The 19,779-nt window shown below is 39.3% G+C and overlaps 1 protein-coding gene across 1 annotated transcript in view; it reads right to left on the bottom strand.

The window, feature by feature from the left end:
• Window positions 1-19,779, bottom strand: part of ARMH1 (armadillo like helical domain containing 1) — a 195,596-nt gene that overhangs the window by 49,709 nt on the left and 126,108 nt on the right. Inside the window, exon 8 of the mRNA XM_053693387.1 lies at window positions 13,214-13,343. Coding sequence (XP_053549362.1) covers window positions 13,214-13,343 — 130 coding nt within the window. The remainder of the gene's footprint in view (window positions 1-13,213; window positions 13,344-19,779) is intronic.

The raw sequence follows: 19,779 nt of genomic DNA, 5'->3' as shown, positions 1-19,779 counted from the left end.
CCAAGCTGTGGAGTCTACGAGTAATCTGGGTGGGGCTAGACATACTTATTCCAATTAGGGGCCAGATTACAAGTGAAGCAGTAATTACCGCTCCTGCTCGAGCGTTAACAATGCTAAAGGTTAACTAAAAATAGTTTCAGTGTAGACAAACACTCCAAATATTGCCTGCAGGATCTAAGTTTTACTACACCTACTCTAACTACATCGAGCGATGTAGTCTCGCCAGCTGATAACACTCCTCACAACTTGCACTTTGCTGATTCGAACATATCGATCTGGTGTTGATGTGTCCGACTCAAAGTGCAGCCTACTCCCCCTAGTACACCCTGTTAACTCCCCCTGAACGATTATAACAACGTCACATCTAACCCTACAATTCTAATTAAGCTTACCTGAGAGCCATTAGTACTGGGAACTGATAAGCAGGGCTAGATGGGGCTGTAGAACGCTCTGAATACCTATAGTAGTTACCGAGTATAAATATTTTTTATTATGCTTTAATAATTAAACAGTACCCTCTGCCTAATCTGCAGTGCTGAATCCGTATAGATTAAACGCACTGAAATAAAAAGATTGCATATTCCCAGATATTTATATACCTATTTTGAGAAGTAATTGCAACGCAATATATATAAAATATGCTGTTAACAATATATGCAGTACGGGGCTTATAATACCTTTGAGAATCTGCATTTTATGGAACACAATTACCCAGCCTGATGTAAATAACGGCTTGGAGCTAGACACGGTGGAATTACCTTACATTTTTTTCAGTATATAATGATACTGCGAAATCATAATGTTATTATATATGGCTGTTGCCGCAATCTCCCTTAAGATGGCTACTTAATAATATAAGAAATTTTTATTGTATATAGCTACCTTAGCGAAGTGGTTCACTATAAAGTAACCTACACTCAATACCTGTGATTTATGGATAGATCTTACACATCAGATACCAAACAACTTGAGATACTATTTTGAGGGCGGGGATTTATCTCACATTTTAACATATGTTACAACAATAGATCAATAGCAGCAAATAAATAACATATATAATTAATCTTGATACTAAACTACTAGTATATTTTTGAATTCAATTAAAGTACTTGAGCACAATTTAACACGAAGTAGTTAAGAGCCTCAAGATGATGTTAGGAGAACGATACTGAAAGCTATGTGTCAAAGCATAATAATTTATAGTCAGGGGGCTATTCATAAAGCCCTGAGTATTATACTAAACAATTACAGATACACAAGTGCAACCTTTTTTACTATATTTACCTGGAACCATACGTATGTATTTGGATTAGTATTTAGATACATGTGTTGAAGCACAACATTACATTGCTAGGATTCCATCGACAGAATATTATTTGACACTATGTTGGTACAAGTACCTCAGCGCAATGGTTCACTATAAGTAATCTATACTTTATACCTGTGTTTTATGGATAAGACTTTGCATATCAGATGCCAAACAGCTTGGGCTATTATTTTAAAGGCGGAGATCGATCTCACATGTTAGCATATATTAATACAATAGATCAACAGTAGCTTATGAATAATATATATAATTCATCTCGATGCCAAATTACTATTATATTATTGAATACAATTTAAGTATTTGAGCAAAATTTAATACAAAGTAGTTAAGAGCCTCAAGATGATGTTAGGTATATGACACTGAAAGCTACGTGTTATTTATAGTCAGGGGGCTATTCATAAAGCCCTGAATATTATATCAAGACTATTTTTAGCTTCCCATAAGCTAACTTCCATCACAATCTCAACTAATTAATTGGTTAGTATACACCAATATATAATTTGATATCTGTTCTTATCACAAACTGATGCTATATACCTAACCTTAATATTTATTTAGGCTACCATACCTCAGAGGCCTATTTTTAACACATTATATATTAAGGTCTCGAAACTGTAACTACCCCTTCCATTGGTTTTAAATTAAACATTCCCTCCCCCTTTTTTATATAAACATATTAAAAGTTATGTTTTAACATAGTTGTTTCTTCAAACCGCCAAGTAGTTAGGACAGTGGGTGCTGTATTTGCATCCTTTAGAGGGAATCTTCCTTGTATTCCCTCAATTTGCTCTTATACAATTTAACTGTGCGAAGCACCCCTCCCTATTATAAGATATAGTAGGTAAATAAACCCTATTACTGTTACTACAATAGGGAGTGTACAATATACAAATTTGCAATAACGAAGAAATCGCCTGAGAGAGCACTATAAAGTATGTGCTAAAGTGACATTAAATAAACTGAGTTCATTAGGATCCACTGATATAACAGATACCAAAATAAGTACTGATATATGAAAACTGAGACTGCTCCTGTTAAAAACCTAAGTGCAGCTTGAGCATTGATACTCAGTAACATTTCCTAATTGAGACTTGCCAATTTTCACAAGTTACAGATCCGTTCCCATCTCAACACAGAGAGGATACTTTTATCTCAACATTGCATTAGTTGCTATTGATCCATTTTATGCACCTACGCTGAATGTGGGTTTGTGGAACATTGTAACAAATTCATTGTAATATCTATGAGATTTACTTATTAGGGGCATAATATGTGGTACTTATTATAGGTTTAATACCATAAGCGAATAACGCTTTTTAGAGCTGTTCTTTTAAAGATAGACACCGGTGTCGATAGGAATTTATATTTAGGATTGTTTTTATTGCTTTTTTTATTCTGTTATTTATGAGTGATTAAATACTTGAAGTTGCTACATTGTATATTTCTATTCCTCAATTATTTATTGCTGCTATTGTAATAGTGATCAATGATTTTGTTAATACGTTTTTATTCTTGAAGTTATTCAATATATCACCTGTAGCCTATGGCATCTATCAAGCCGTCGACTTACTTGCATTCGACGGCACCAATACGCTCGCCTAAGATCGCCTAACTTCGCTGCCGCAGACCTGAATACGTTCTCCAAAGTTACCAAAAAAGCTGTCAAAAAGCCGCGCACCAAGTGCGGCGTGATGAGCAGTGGACTGTTGATAACTGACAGTCATCGATATCGCTGCTCTTCGCCTTTTTCCCAGCTTTATTGGTATACTGTCACCAAACACCCATACTATACTACATTCTTTTACCTCTATCTCGCTGCTCACAGACCCCGCCGCAACTAAATAAAGTTATTAACCCCTAAACCGCCACTCCTGGAGCCCACCGCCACTCTAATAAATGTATTAACCCCTATCCTGCCGCTCCTGGAGCCCACCGCCACTCTAATAAACGTATTAACCTCTATCCTGCTGCTCTCTGAGCCCACCGCCACGACATTATGTTATTAACCCCTAATCTGCTGCCCCCTACACCGCCGCCACCGACATTATACTTATTAACCCCTAATCTGCTGTCCCCAACGTCGCCACCACTATATTAAATGTATTAACCCCTAAACCTAAGTCTAACCCTAACACCCCTAACTTAAATATAATTAAAATAAATCTAAGTAAAACCTACTATTAATAACTAAATAATTCCTATTTAAAACTAAATACTTTCCTATAAAATAAACCCTAAGCTAGCTACAATATAACTAATAGTTACACTGTATCTAGCTTAGGGTTTATTTTTATTTTACAGGCAAGTTTGTATTTATTTTAACTAGGTAGAATAGGTACTAAATAGTTATTAACTATCTACCTAGTTAAAATAAAACATAATTTATGCTTACCTGATAAATTTATTTCTCTTGTAGTGTATTCAGTCCACGGGTCATCCATTACTTATGGGATATATTCTCCTTCCCAACAGGAAGTTGCAAGAGGATCACCCAAGCAGAGCTGCTATATAGCTCCTCCCCTCACATGTCATATAGAGTCATTCGACCGAAACAAGACAAAAAAGGAGAAACTATAGGGTGCAGTGGTGACTGGAGTTATAATTAAAATTTAGAACTGCCTCAAAAAAGACAGGGCAGGCCGTGGACTGAACACACTACAAGAGAAATAAATTTAGCAGGTAAGCATAAATTATGTTTTCTCTTGTTAAGTGTGTTCAGTCCACGGGTCATCCATTACTTATGGGATACCAATACCAAAGCTAAAGTACACGGATGAAGGGAGGGACAAGGCAGGAACATTAAACAGAAGGAACCACTGCCTGTAGAACCTTTCTCCCAAAAGCAGCCTCCGAAGAAGCAAAAGTGTCAAATTTGTAAAATTTTGAAAAGGTATGAAGTGAAGACCAAGTTGCAGCCTTGCAAATCTGTTCAACAGAGGCCTCATTCTTAAAGGCCCAGGTGGAAGCCACAGCTCTAGTGGAATGAGCTGTAATTCTTTCAGGGGGCTGCTGTCCAGCAGTCTCATAGGCTAAACGTATTATGCTACGAAGCCAAAAAGAGAGAGAGGTGGCCGAAGCCTTTTGACCTCTCCTCTGTCCAGAATAAACGACAAACAGTGAAGATGTTTGCCGAAAATCTTTAGTTGCCTGTAAGTAGAACTTCAGGGCATGGACTACGTCCAGATTATGCAAAAGACGTTCCTTCTTTGAAGAAGGATTAGGACATAATGATGGAACAACAATCTCTTGATTGATATTCCTGTTAGAAACTACCTTAGGTAAAAACCCAGGTTTAGTACGCAGAACTACCTTGTCTGAATGAAAAATCAGATAAGGAGAATCACAATGTAAGGCAGATAACTCAGAGACTCTTCGAGCCGAGGAAATAGCCATCAAAAACAGAACTTTCCAAGATAACAGCTTAATATCAATGGAATGAAGGGGTTCAAACGGAACACCTTGGAGAACTTTAAGAACTAAGTTTAAGCTCCACGGCGGAGCAACAGTCTTAAACACAGGCTTAATCCTAGATAAAGCCTGACAAAAAGCCTGAACATCTGGAACTTCAGCCAGACGTTTGTGTAAAAGAATAGACAGAGCAGAAATCTGTCCCTTTAACGAACTAGCAGATAAACCCTTTTCTAAACCCTCTTGTAGAAAAGACAATATCCTAGGAATCCTAACCTTACTCCATGAGTAACTCTTGGATTCACACCAATATAAATATTTACGCCATATCTTATGGTAAATTTTTCTGGTAACAGGTTTCCGAGCCTGTATTAATGTATCAATAACCGACTCCGAGAAACCACGCTTTGATAGAATCAAGCGTTCAATCTCCATGCAGTCAGCCTCAGAGAAATTAGGCTTGGATGGTTGAAAGGACCCTGAATTAGAAGGTCCTGCCTCAGAGGCAGAGACCATGGTGGACAGGACGACATGTCCACTAGGTCTGCATACCAGGTCCTGCGTGGCCACGCTGGCGCTATCAGAATCACCGATGCTCTCTCCTGTTTGATCCTGGCAATCAGTCGAGGCAGCAACGGAAACAGTGGAAACACATAAGCCATGTTGAAAACCCAAGGGGCTGCTAGTGCATCTATCAGCACCGCTCCCGGGTCCCTGGACCTGGATCCGTAACAAGGAAGCTTGGCGTTCTGGCGAGATGCCATGAGATCCAGTTCCGGTTCGCCCCAACGAAGAATCAGTTGAGCAAAGACCTCCGGGTGAAGTTCCCACTCCCCCGGATGAAAAGTCTGGCGACTTAGAAAGTCCGCCTCCCAGTTCTCCATGCCTGGGATGTATCCTTCTTTGTTGAGAGTTGCAAGAGAATGACTGGATATGACATGTGAGGGGAGGAGCTATATAGCAGCTCTGCTTGGGTGATCCTCTTGCAACTTTGTGTTGGGAAGGAGAATATATCCCATAAGTAATGGATGACCCGTGGACTGAACACACTTAACAAGAGAAATACAAATTTACCTGTAAAATAAAACCTAACCTGAGTTACACTAACACCTAACACTACACTATAATTAAATAAAATTTCATGCTCTATCTGAATCATGAAAGAAAAAAAAATAGGTTTAGTGTCCCTTTAAATTATTTGAGTAGGGTTAGGTGTTTAAATATATAATATATTTAATTTAATTTGTAGTTTAATGTAATTTTAGTATAAAAGTTAGGTTAGATTAATTATTAATTTAATATAGTTTAATGTAATTTTAGTATAAAAATTAGGTTAGATTAATTATTAATTTAATATAGTTTAATGTAATTTTAGTATAAAAGTTAGGTTAGATTAATTATTAATTTAATATAGTTTAATGTAATTTTATTATAATAGTTAGAATAGGTTAATTATTAGTTTAATATAGTTTAATGTAATTTAGTATAACTGTTAGGGTAGATTAATTAATAGTTTAATATAGTTTAATTTAAATCAAAAGGTAAGTTTAAATTTATTATAAGATATGGATGAGTTGATATTTAATGTACAGTTAGCGGGTTGTTAGGTTTAGGGATTAAAAGGTTAATTTAGTTTATGGCGATGTGGGGGGCTGGCAGTTTAGGGGTTAATACATTTATTTAGTTGCGGTGGGCTCCAGGAGCGGCGGGATAGGGGGTTAATAACTTTATGTAGGTGGCGGCGATGTCGGGAGCAGCAGATTAGGGGTTAATAACTTATTTAGGTGGCAGCGGTGTCGGGCGGCAGATTAGGGGTTAATAAGTATAATGTAGGTGGCGGCGGTGTAGAGGGTGGCAGATTAGGGGTGTTTAGACTCGGGGTACATGTTAGGGTGTTAGGTGTAAACGTAACTTTTATTCTCCCATAGGAATCAATGGGATATCGGACAGCAGCGAACATGAGCTTTCGCTGCTTTCAGACTCCCATTGATTCCTATGGCATCCACCGCCTCCAGGGCAGCGGATTGAAAACCAGGTACGCTGGGCCGGAATGGTGCCGAGCGTACCTGGTAGAAATTTGTTAACTAGCAAAAGTAGTCAGATAGTGCCGAATTTGCATTCGGAACATCTGTAGTGACATAAGCATCAATCTGTGTCGGACTGAGACCGGCGGATCGTATGTTACGTCACAGATTTGTACTTTTGCCGGTCTGTAGTGTTTGATAACTAAGGTGAATCAGGCTCGCCACAATTATGCTTTGAAATTCCAGCGTACTTGCGGTTGACGGCTTGATAAGTAGATGCCTATCAATTAAGGCCACCTTTCTTAATTTAATAGATCTGTATTTTTTGCAGACAGCTGGAAAGCGCCACCCACATTCTTTTGTTTGTTATCTATAGCCAGCATCACCGACCAATGGCATGTATAGTAAACGTCTCTCGGAGACGCCGCTATTTCAGGAGCTTAGAATATTTCAACAGGCTTGCTCAACTTAGTGACAGATGCTTTGGAATATTTTGCAGCCTTGTAGCACTTTCAATCATTGGGGTCTTAATGTCCTTCAGGAACTTAACCCTGAGATCTCCAGTGCAGCATTAGCTCCAAAAATAAAAATACTTCCAATATAGCTAAAAGACAGTACCTATATATTTTTTTTAAAAGTGCCTAAAACAGTATAAAGTGTTAAATGATGTATGAGACTATATTCCTTGGCTATGTGAAACATGTATACATGGTCATACTAATATAGCCTGCGGACTATGAAGGTGCATGGTACTTACCTGTCAGCACCTTAGTCTACTGTGCTCATTTTAGCAGCAGAAGTCTGTGTACAGTAGACAGGTCCATCCAAGCGATCAGTGCAAGTACAGAGCCAAGGATCTGTAAGGTTATAGCAAAGAGCAGCACACTGTAGACCAGGTGATTGACGGGTTTGTTGGCAATTCTGCACTGGAAGAAGAAAATCACTGCCTGGCTGAACTCCTGCCAAGTATGTAGGTTCTCCGAAAAGAAAATGGGTCTCGAATTGGTTAAAGAACCCCGTCAAACAACATGAAGATCAGCACTTCAGAATTCACCTCAATCCTTACTGGAAACAAAAAAAACAAACACAGGTGTGTATTTGTGGTAGGTCACAATTACCACGAGGGCTTGTAATTACCTGCAGCTGCAAGTAAATGTGCTGTTTACCCTGAGGTGCTAGAGGAACAAGTGACCCATTTGAATTTGCAGACTCCCCTTTTTCAATTGAAATGGTCACATGTTCCTCTAACACAAACCGGCACCCCTCTTGTAAGTGCAGGTTATTGCTATGTTAAAGGCAATCTCCTAAATCTTACTGGGGCATTTAAAAGAGCAGACTCCCCTCTTTCAAAGTAGGTCTCTTGTCCTTGTAAAATGCAGGAAATTGCCTGCAAAATCACTTAACATACTTAAAATGCTCCTTACCCTGAGGGGGTAAAAGGTGACCCCCTCATTTGAAAGGACAGATACTCCTCTTTCAAATGAGGTCACTTGCAACCTTCCACAATCAGGAGACATAGGGCATTTATTAGAGTCACACTTACCCTTGAATTAAACAGCACTTTAAAAGGAAGATAAAGTCAACACACAATTTTCAAGATTCAGATAGCGCATGCAATTTTAGGCAACGTTTCAATTTACTTCTATTATAAGAGAATTATTAAAAATTATTAAATATATTGTAAAATATTCTAAAAAATACATAGAATATATTTACATTTTTTACTTTTGTAAAAACTAATTTTATATTTAAAATTTCAACAATGCGCCTTAAGATTACTGTTTTCATGTGCGCTAACCCGACTGCGATAAATCTAAATCGCGATGCACAAAAAAAGCGTATTTCACATAGAAAATAATGTAATTTTTATTATTAAATATATATATTTCTCTATATATCTAATAATGTTCATGTAAAATACATATTTATATATATATATATATATATATATATATATATATATATATATATATAAAGTTATAGGTATATACAGATATATATAGAAATATGTATTTACAATAAAAAGGACATTTTCCTGTAAGTGAAAAACATTGGAATGTTAAAGTGTCAGTAAACATTAATTTATTAGATGCCATCTAAGTTGTTTTTTTATGTAAAATACATATTGATTTTTTTTTAAGAAATTAAATGCTTAATTTTTAAAGTATAAGCTTAAAATCGAACCTGTCAATCCAGTGGCGTCACTAGGGTTGGTGTCACCCGGTGCGGTAAGTTATGGTGTCACCCCCCCCCCCCCAGAAAGCAGACACACACAAAAACACAGGCACACACACATACAAACACTCAGACACACTTAAAAACATACTCAGATGCACACACAAACACTCGGAAACGCACTCAGACACACACACAAAAACACACACAGAAAAACACTGAGACACACAAAAACTCAGACACACACATACAAAATATATAAACTGCACTGCATTAATTATAAAGCTCATGCCTAGAGCTGCTCCCTGGCTCAGCAGAGCATCAAATGAAAGATAAACAGAGCACTCTAAAAATAAATCACTAAAGAAAAGTTTTAGGTGCAAACTATGAAAATTCTGCTCTCTGACTCTGTTCCAAGTCTGTCAGTGCACAGCCCCGGGCCGCGTGCCTACCGCTTATGGCCAAGCACCTCTGCACTCTGCCCACCCCCAGACCCCCGCCCGCCCTCCTACCTGTTCAGTGTGCACTTAGTGTACCGTAACCGTAAAGGTCTGGTGGGCATCATACGTGGCTCCTTCACTTTAGGGACAGTGTCAGACAGTCATGCGGTCAGGTGCCAGGCATCCCCCTCACGATTTCCCAGTTCCCGTTTAGAGAGACAGCACAGCAGTGAGTGACTCCACTGCTCCACATGTCACTGAGCAGTGAGCACAGATAGGCAGGCCGGTTTTGGCTAGCAGCGCAACTTTGCAAGCCCCACGGCATGCCCACAACATTCATAGAGAAATTGGGCAGGGGAGAAGCAAAGTACAAACAAGCAAAAGCAGCCGGGAAAACTATTTGTTGAAATTGCAGCACTGGCTCAAGGGGCAAAAAAATTGTGTGTCTACAACAGTCCCACCATTGTTCACAAATGCCAGCCCCTCTAATAAAAAAATACTATGCATCTCAACATTGTATTTCTTTGAATTTCAATAAAATGAAAAATAAAAAAAATTAAAAAAATTTTTTTTTTTTTTTGGTGTCACCCCCTGGAGGGTGTCACCCGGGTGCGGCCCGCACCCCCCGCACCCCCCTAGTGATGCCACTGTGTCAATCAAATACTCTGGCCCGCCCCCCCCTTGCTTCCGCGATTTCAAGCTCTTGCTGCTTTAGTGTATGACAGAGCGTTCTAGTTGTCAGAGAGAACCAGAGGAGCTGCGGATGCACTAAAAAGTCTCCACTTTGACACAAAGTTGTCATCTAAATCGTGAAGCGTTATGCTCTGCGATTTACATGACAGCTGGGTTTAGATGTATTATGGCATTCTGATGAAGAGCAAGTAAAAGTAAATTGTTCAGCTCTACAAGATGTTTTAGGGAGCTCCGGATAACGATCTTGTTTCTGTGCACTGCTCAGCCGAAATTACATTTTCAGCAGTAGCTAAACAACTGCACATGCGCAAGGGGATCTGGCTGACTCAAGCGGTGCGCATCTCTAACAACTGTATAGCCCGACCAATTAATAGAGATTAGTGGATGAGGTAGGGACAGGCAGAAGCAGATTCAGTGAAGGGCAGTGTTAATAACATGTACTAATAAAAAAATAAATAGAGAATATTTATACATTTAAAGAATAAAAAGTGTTTTAAATATTAAAATGTAGGAATGTTAAAGGTGTATTTTTAAATACAGGTAGCCCTCAGTTTATGCCGGGGTTAGGTTCCAGAAGGAATGGTTGTAAATCGAAACCGTTGTAAATTGAAACCCAGTTTATAATGTAAGTCAATGGGAAGTGAGGGAGATAGTTTCCAGGCCCCTCTCAAAATTGTCATAAGTAACACCTAATACATTATTTTTAAAGCTTTAAAATGAAGACTTTAAATGCTAAACAGCATTATAAACCTAATAAAATAATCACACAACACAGAATATATAATTAAACTAAGTTAAATGAACAAAAACATTTGCTAAACAGCATTATAAACCTAACAAAATAATCACACAACACAGACTTCACTTGCATTTTTCTGCAAACAGTTCTTTCTATGCATTCCAATCTGGACTGCTTTATAGACAGGAAGATCTTGTTCCTTTGAAATCTGCTCGATAGCTCAGGTCTGGTTAAACTGATTAATTTCAGCTTGCTTGACTTTGCTGCAACACAAGCGGACAGCTCCACCTACTGGCTATTTTAATAAATGCACTGCTTCTTAATGCTTTTCAATAGCAGTCACATGACTGGAAAAAAAGGTTGTTATTCTGAAACGGTGTAAATTGAACCGTTGTAAAACAAGGGCCACCTGTAGATACATTTTTTTATGTTTACAGTTCCTTAAAATATGTACAGTAAATATACAGTAAAACAAAAATATTTAAATACATATGTACACAGATACATACATATTTATATATGCATACATACACCTATTTAAACATGTATTGGTATGTATATCTATGTTAAAGCCCTTTGCAGCCCTTTTTTTTTAACACCTCATATCTTTGCGCCCCTATAACTTTTTAATGCAATTTTTTTTAAATCATTTTTATGAGTGTTTTGAGTGTAACTGTATTTTTAAAGCTATTTTTTATGTGTTTTGTGCAACTTTTTTGTCTCGTGTAACAGTTTCCTAAAGCTCTAAAGTTTCACTAACCCAAGCGTTAAATTTGATAGTGCTCAAGCGACCATGTTTAATTTCAACTTGTAATACGTGTGCTATTTCCAATGTGCAAAGGGCCGCAAAATACCCTTAGCGCACCACTCGCACTCTAGCCCATAACTGTCATCTGCTCCAAGGAATGGATGTGTATGGAAATTATAGGTCATCATGTGAATCCAAGGGTCATCTTTGAGAACGGATTTGACTCATGCAGTTTCATATAACAAATTTTAACATTGAAACAAGCTATGAAGCAAACCTGCCTAAATGTGAACCAAACATGTCAAAATATGTATATTTTCAGATAGATTTATACATCTATATGAACATTAAACTCTATGGATTTGGGTTTCTAATGTGGTAAGTCGTGTTCGTATAAAATGTTCATGTCGTGTTCATATAAAACTAGATTTACCAGGCTCTGCATTGTTTAGTATCTAACATTTTTTTACCCTTAGAAGTCAACTGTTAAATAGTGTGAAACATACAGATTGTGATGCCTCTGAACATTGGAAACATTGTGATCCCCATTTCAATACATTAAAACACAACGTACAAAAACTTTAGGCCAGTTTACACTCCATTTGAATCCTTTGTATTCTGCTTGGGTAGTTTTTGGTTTTCTAAGACAATCCAATCCATTTGTTTAATCTGAGCATATGATGTAACAAAAACATCTGGTGAAATGTGACAACCCATAGGAAACTGACCTTCACAGGCTTTTCAAGTGGTTTTTCCAAGACTTTTACCTAAGCAAAAATATGCATTCAACGTGAAAGTAAAACTTTAAGGGTGATTGATTCATTTTAAAGGGATACTGAACCCAATTTTTTTTCTTTCATGATTCAGATAGAGCATATGATTTTAAGCAACTTTCTAACTTACTCCTATTATCAATTTTTCTTCATTCTCTTGCAATCTTTATTTGAAAAAGATGGAATCTAAGCTTTTCTTTTGGTTCAGAACTCCGGATATCACTTTTTTATTGGTGAATGAATTTATCCACCAATCAGCAAGGACAACCCAGGTTGTTCACCAAAAATGGTCCGGCTTCTAAACTTACATTCTTGCATTTCAAATAAAGATACCAAGAGAATTAAAAAAAAATTGATAATAGGAGTAAATTAGAAAGTTACTTAAAATTTCATGCTCTATCTTAATCACAAAAGAAAACATTTGGGTTCAGTGTCCCTTTGAGCAACTTTCTAATTCACTCCTGTTATCAATTTTTCTTTGTTCTCTTGGAATCTTTATTGGAAAAAGCAGGAATCTAAGCTTATGAACCGGCCCATCTTTGGTTTAGCACCTGGGTACAGCTTTCTGATTGGTGGCTTAATGTACCCACCAATCAGCAAGCCCTATCCAGGGTGCTGAAGCAAAAATGGGCAGGCTCGTAAGCTTACATTGCTGCTTTTTCAAACAAAGATATCAAGAAAATGAAGAAAATTTTATAATAGGAGTAAATTAGAAAGTTGTTTAAAATGACACGCTCTATCTGAATCATGAAAGAAAAAAATTTGGGTTTAGTATCCCTTTAACGACAACTCCCTAAATGCAAGCTGGAATGTCTTTTGCACAGGTAAAATTACTGACTGCAGTGTGTTAATTCCGCTTTTAGTTTCAGTAATGAGGTTTTCTCACCTGTAAAGTGAGGCTGGCTTGTCTCTGGCTTTCTGCGTTTTGCGTGTTTCCCAAGACAAACAAGAGATGATGGATCACACGTAGCTGTATTAGCTCTTCACACAACTCTGGGAATTCCCGGGCTAACATGCTAAAAATAATAATAATAAAAAAAAAAATAATGAAACAAAGAGAGAAAGTTTCTTGTCCTGGTGAAGATTCTTTAGGCAAAGGAAATAATACATAATGCAGAGCCCAATGATATAAAGCTCTCTGCCCCAACGAGATTATGTAAGAATTCTCGTCAGTACTGCAATGTTTTAGAAATGCAAATACTAGCTTGAGAACCATTTTTATCACCATACAGGATTTTCCATGTGAGACAACTACATTAAATATAACAATAAAAAATATAGTGCAAATATAAGGTGTGATTTCTCTCCATGTCGTCGATATTTTGATCATCTGCCCATAGCCTTAAAGGTCCTTAACAGTTGAAAAATGATATGCTCTGGTTCTTTAACCATGGAATTTTAAGATTATTAACCGTGTACTACTGTGTGTTTAACCCCTGCAAAGGTGATAAACACACAGTAGAAGTAAAGCAAGTCCCAAGAAATGTTGAACTAGTGCTGCTGATTGGATTAGCGGCGGTTTCCGTTTGGGACAAGCAGTGCTCTGCAGGTCCTGAGCGGTAATTCTACTGTGTGTTTAACCCCTTTGTGGGAATTAAACACACAGTAGTGCAGGGACTATAGTCTTCAAAACAAAAATGCATGCTGCAGCTTACCTTAAAAATTAATTTCTGTCCTGATGGTAAGAGTCAACGAGCCATTACATGTGGTGATTCCCCTCCTGACCACTAGGAGGAGGCAAAAGATACCCAACACATTAGATCACTTCCCATGATCCTTAGTCATACATATAGCCAAGTAGATGAGTAAAAATAAAAGCAGGAAAAATAAAGTGGGGCAAAACAAGTACTGCCATTATCTAAACAAAATAAAAGGTGGGGCTCATAGACTCTCACCATCTTGAAATAAAACTAAAATTATTCTTACCTGATAATTTAATTTCCTTCTTGACAGTGAGAGTGCACAATAATATCCATAATCTATGGGAAATAGTATTCCTGGCCACCAGAAGGAGGTATAGACAACCAAAACAAAGCTATAAAATATCCCTCCCACTTCCCCTACCCTCCAGTAGTTCAGCTGAGGGTAAGGAAAAGTGAAGAGAGATACAAGAGGTACAAAGGTGCAAAGAAAATGACTGCCACCATTACCACATAACACTATTGGCAGTGAGAGTCCACGATGACATTCATAACCTATGGGAAACCAATACCCAAGCTGTTGGTATTCTGTCCAGTTTGATTCGGGCAACCACCTGGGGCAGAAGAACAATTGGTGGGAACAGATAAACCAGGCTGAAGTTTCACGAGACCACTAGAGCATCCACTAGCTCCACCTGAAGATCTCTGGATCTAGATCTGTACCTCAGGAGCTTGGCATTGAAGCGAGGAGCAATCAGAACTATATCTGGAACACCCCATCTGTGAGTTATCTCCAGAAAAACCTCCTGATTCAGAGACCACTCCCCTGAGTGAAGCGTCTGTCTGCTTAGGAAGCCTGCTTTCCAATTCATCACACCTAGGATGTGGATAGCTGAAACTTGACATTGATTTCTCTCCGCCCACTGCAGGATTCGGGACACCTCCTGTATTGACAGAGAAGTCCGTGTGCCACCCTGATAGTTGTTGTAGGCCATGGTCGTGATGTTGTCTGACTGAAATCGGATTTACTGGTAGGAACTCAATTGAGGCCATGCTAGCAGTGCATTGTAAATAGCCCTCAACTCGAGAATGTTGATTGATAGAGAAACCTCCTCCAGACGCTAGGGTCTCTGAGCTCTCAGAGAACCACATACTGCCCCCCCAGACCTACTGCCTCTATGCATTGTGCTACCGAAGGATGGACCTTGGTCTGAAGCAGATGACATACCCTCTGAAGCTTCTCCATGCCCTGATCTGTGAGGTAAATGTGCATACTTACACAGAGTCTATGATCGTTCCCAGAAAGTTTACTCTTGTAGCCGGGACAAGAGAGCTCTTTCCTAGGTTGACCTTCCAACCATGAGCCTGAAGACACAAGATTAACCGCTGCATGTGATCCTGAGCTCCTTGAAAGGATGGAGCCTGAACCAGAATATCATCCAGGTACGGAGCTACCACAATCCACTGCAGACGAACTGCAGCCAGCAAAGCTCCCAGCACCTTGCCGTAGCCAGTCCGAAAGGAAACACAACAAACTGGTAGTGCTTGTCTAGGAAGGCAAATCAAAGGAAACGGTAATGATCCCTGTGGATTGGGACATGAAGGTACATGTCCTTTAAGTCTGTAGTGGACATTAACTGACCCTCCTGAACTAAGGGAAGGATGGACCTTATCGTTTCTATCTTGAAGGTGGGAACCCTTACAAATTTGTTGAGTCCCTTCAAAACCAGAATAGGACAGAACGTGTCCTCATTTTTGGGCACCACAAAGAGGTTGTAGTAGAACCCTTTTCTTCTTTGTGCTGGGGGAACTGAGACCACTACTCCCATGGTAAGAATATTGTCCACACAATTCCTGAATTTCCTGAAACTCTTGACATCAATTTCCAGACACTAATGGTTCTAGTCAGAATAAGACCATTCCTTCAGAAAAAGTGTCTGCCACCTACCCAACCTGATCTCAGGTCGGGGGCGAACCCATCGGGGTCCATTTATCATTGCGCTGTCGGCATTTAGCAGGGGGTGTCAATCAGCCCGATCGTACATGATCGGGCGGATTGCTATACGCCGCCTCAGAGGCGGTGTATGAGTTAAAGGGACAGTATACTGTAAAATAGTTTTTCCATTAATGTGTTTACAATTGCTTTTTTTACCAACTGCAGAGTAAAAAATGTATGAAAATTAGCTTTTTAAGGTTTATTTGTGTATATTAAAGCTCTGATTTTGTGTTTTGAAGCCACAACCTAATAAAATGGGTTGAGCGTGAAGGTATAATCCGATCTCATTACTGTATCACATTGTGCAAATATACCTGCTTCTTTATCTTATATCTGTCCTTAAAACAATCACCAGTACTTTGAGAGAACAATGGAAAATCAACATTTTATTACCTTATCTCTGCTATATCGCACTGGGAGTGTAATTTCTTCTGCTGGCTGTGTTTACAAAGCTTATCTATAGCTGGTACGTGCGGCCACAAACTTTCAGAATAGGTAGGGATACCACATGCTAAATCAACAATTTCAAATGCCAATATAAGGGTAAAGGAGCTACTTGTAAACAATTTAATACACTCCAGCAGGTAAAGTGGATAATTGGGAACAAATTAAAGGGGAGAAAATTTTTTGAGTAAACTGTTCCTTTAATGAGCAGCAGTCTTAAGACCGCTGCTTCTTAACTCCTGTTTCCGGCGAGCCTGAAGGCTCGTGCGGAAAAAAGGGGAACAGGGGCCATTCGGCCCTTGTTAAATAGACCCATCAGGTGGACTTGTTGTCCTGATAAGTCTTCTTGGGCTGTCTGTTCTTATTCCACCCCTTAATGGGCTTCTAAGTCGCTCTAGGAGACTCTGTCTTAGGCGTCTCCACACCCCTATAATTCCTGTTCGGACGAAAGGAACAAAACTGTTCAACTGAACGATTCTTAGGTTTAGACTTCTTATCTAAAGCTCCCTTGCCACCTGTGAAAGTAGCAATAAAAAAATCCAGACCTGGGTCAAAAAGAGACATGCCCTTAAATGACAAGGATAGAAGCCGAGACTTAGAGATGTTATCCGTAGACCACAACTTAAGCAACAGAGCCTTCCTAGCCATGACTGTAAAACTGACATTCTTACCATTGATGCAAATAATTTGTAGAATAGCATCCCTGATAAAGGTATTTGCCATTTTAAGAGATTGAATATGATTGCAGGTAGTCTGTTCTGCTAAGGACTCACACCAGAACTTCGCCACTGCTGTAACTGCAGGGTGAAACAGGGCGCCAGACTGGAGAAAAAGTCGCCTGAGGTGTCCCTCAAACTTTCTATCTAGGGGATCCTTAAAGGACGTGCTTGTCCTCAAGTGGGATTGCAGTGCACTTATCCAATGTTGATATAGCGCCATCCACCTTCGGAACACAGTTGCAGACTTCCATGTGGGCTGCAGGAACAGGAAAGCATCTCTTAAAGGCCGCAAAAAGAGCAAAAGGGGTCCCCAGCTTTTTCCATTCCTTAGAGATAATTTCTGCAATAATCTTGGGAACCGGAAAGACCTCAGGAATCCTTGGCCTAGGTCTAAACACCACATGAAGTTGATCCGATTTAATTGTGCCCTTCTCAGCGTCATTGTCCGACTCAGTGTCAGAAGGGTCAAAGGAAGAAATTTCCCCTTCTGAACTAACCAAAAAAACTTTGTCAGAAGGCTGCCTAAAACTACCTGTCCCTGCCTCCGCTGCCACACTAGGGCTAAATGTTTGAGAACAATTCAGGGCAGCAGACACAGCTGCTTGAATGCAGCCCGTAAGGTCATTGGTTAGACGGCTAACCCCAGCCAGAGCTGAGCCACTCTCCATATTTTGGGCTGTTGGACAGGGGTGTCCGCATCAGCCAAAGCCGTAGTAGGGCCTACTAGGGACTTGGCTCAAGGGAGCTCCTCCATAGACTGACCACCTGGGCAGGACATATGTTAAGCAACCATTACAGAGCTGTGCCGGAGGGTTCACAGTGGATAATTTGGAATAATGGATAATGGAAGTCACTAAGGAAGATTACTCCAGACTTTCTAACAGTATAGACACGTCCATAATGAATGAAAAAATATTGAGAACGCACAGTGGGGTATTACGTCCCAAGCACCAAATAACTGTCCCCTTGGAAGGGAGCTCCTCCAGAGACGGACCACCTGGGCAGGACATATGTTAAGCAACCATTACAGAGCTGTGCTGGAGGGTTCACAGTGGATAATTTGCACCAAGCACTAAATAACTGTCCCCTTGGAGGCCCTGTTTAGGGCATCTTACTAACTCCGGTCCGGCCGAGCCACGTTGCTACCATTCTCCCACAGGACTAGTGCGTAGTGGATCTGAAGCGGAAATGTTGCGAAAATGCCCAAGGGCGGGAATAAACTTACTACCTACTGCTGCAGCCTATATTAAAACATAGCCTAGCTTACCCCGTGACAGGGAATATGTAATGCTTGTCACTGTCCTGCAAATAACGCACCAAGGAGCAACCCTCCCTGGTTGGAGCTCATGTACGACAAACTTAAGTCTGTCAAAAGGGATAGGAATGTGCACAATATACATATCCTTGCAGGGACATGACGTATACCACCTCTTTATTAGACAAAATGCCATGAAAGAGGGGAAACTTACCTAACATAGGTCTATAATTTAGTGTGAAACACAATGCGTTATCATACAGGGGATTAAGGTTAAACTAGAAAGAGCTCTTTCGAAGATTTATTTTCCAACCATGACTTTGAATCAGTTGGACAAAGCCAGATGAAAAGAGGGTGCCTGAAACAAAAGACACTCCAAGTAAGGAACTACAAAGATTCCTTTAACTCAAACCACATAAAAAGAGCTCCTGTAGCCAGACCAATTGTAAGGGCCACAGACAGATAATGGTTGTCCATAAAAACAATTCTCAGGAGCCTGAAATGATCCATGTGAGTGGGGATATGTAAATAAGCTTATTTTAAGTCTATGGTAGACTTAAACTAATCCCCCAGCACTAAAGGAAGTAAAGTGTGATTTGTCTTCATTGTGAAAGTAGGAACTTTCAGGGATCTGTTTAAGGTTTTGTGATTGGTAATATAAAGATATTTGAATAAAACCCCTTGTAATAATGAAGTCGGGATTGGAACAATAACTCCCATAGATTCCAGTTCTCTTACACCATCCAGAAAAGCTTGGGCCTTATAAAGATTTTGAGACACTCAGTACACCTGATGAATGATTTCCAGCATTTAGGGATTCTGAAAAGATCTCACCTAAGCCTCTCGAAAGAGACTGAATTTGCCCCCTACAAGACACTGGTCTGCCAAGGGGGTTGCACCTTCATGCAGATTTAAAAACTGAGGTATATTTCTTGGTTGATTTGTTTTTAAAACAAAATGGGGTTTACTTCTAGGAAGATTTGGAGTAAGAAGAACTCTACGCAGAGGAAATAGCTTTCTGACTTTTAGATTGAAGAAATATATAAAAACATCCTGTATATCTAAGCTGACCCTTAGACTTTTTATCTTGGGGCAGAAAAGCTCCATTACCACCTGTGACTGGGGCAATAATAGCATCCAGTCCTGGCCCATATGTTTTACCCTGAAAGTGAAGAAAAAGTAATCTGCATTTAGAAACTATCGGATAGATTACGAGTTTTGCGTTATGAGTGAAAAAGCAGCGTTATGGGTCATAAGGCTGCTTTTTCACTACCGCTGCTATTACGAGTCAAAAAGTCCTTTTTCAATGGGACTCCCATAGCGCCGGTATTACGAGTTTTGCCTAGGAGGCCAAAAAGTGAGCGGTACAGCCTAAAATGACAAGATTCGTAACACAAT

The sequence above is a fragment of the Bombina bombina genome, chromosome 10 (assembly GCF_027579735.1).
Source record: "Bombina bombina isolate aBomBom1 chromosome 10, aBomBom1.pri, whole genome shotgun sequence".
NCBI lineage: Eukaryota > Metazoa > Chordata > Amphibia > Anura > Bombinatoridae > Bombina > Bombina bombina.
Note: the sequence above shows the minus strand (reverse complement) of the source record. Positions and strands in the feature narration are given on the sequence as shown.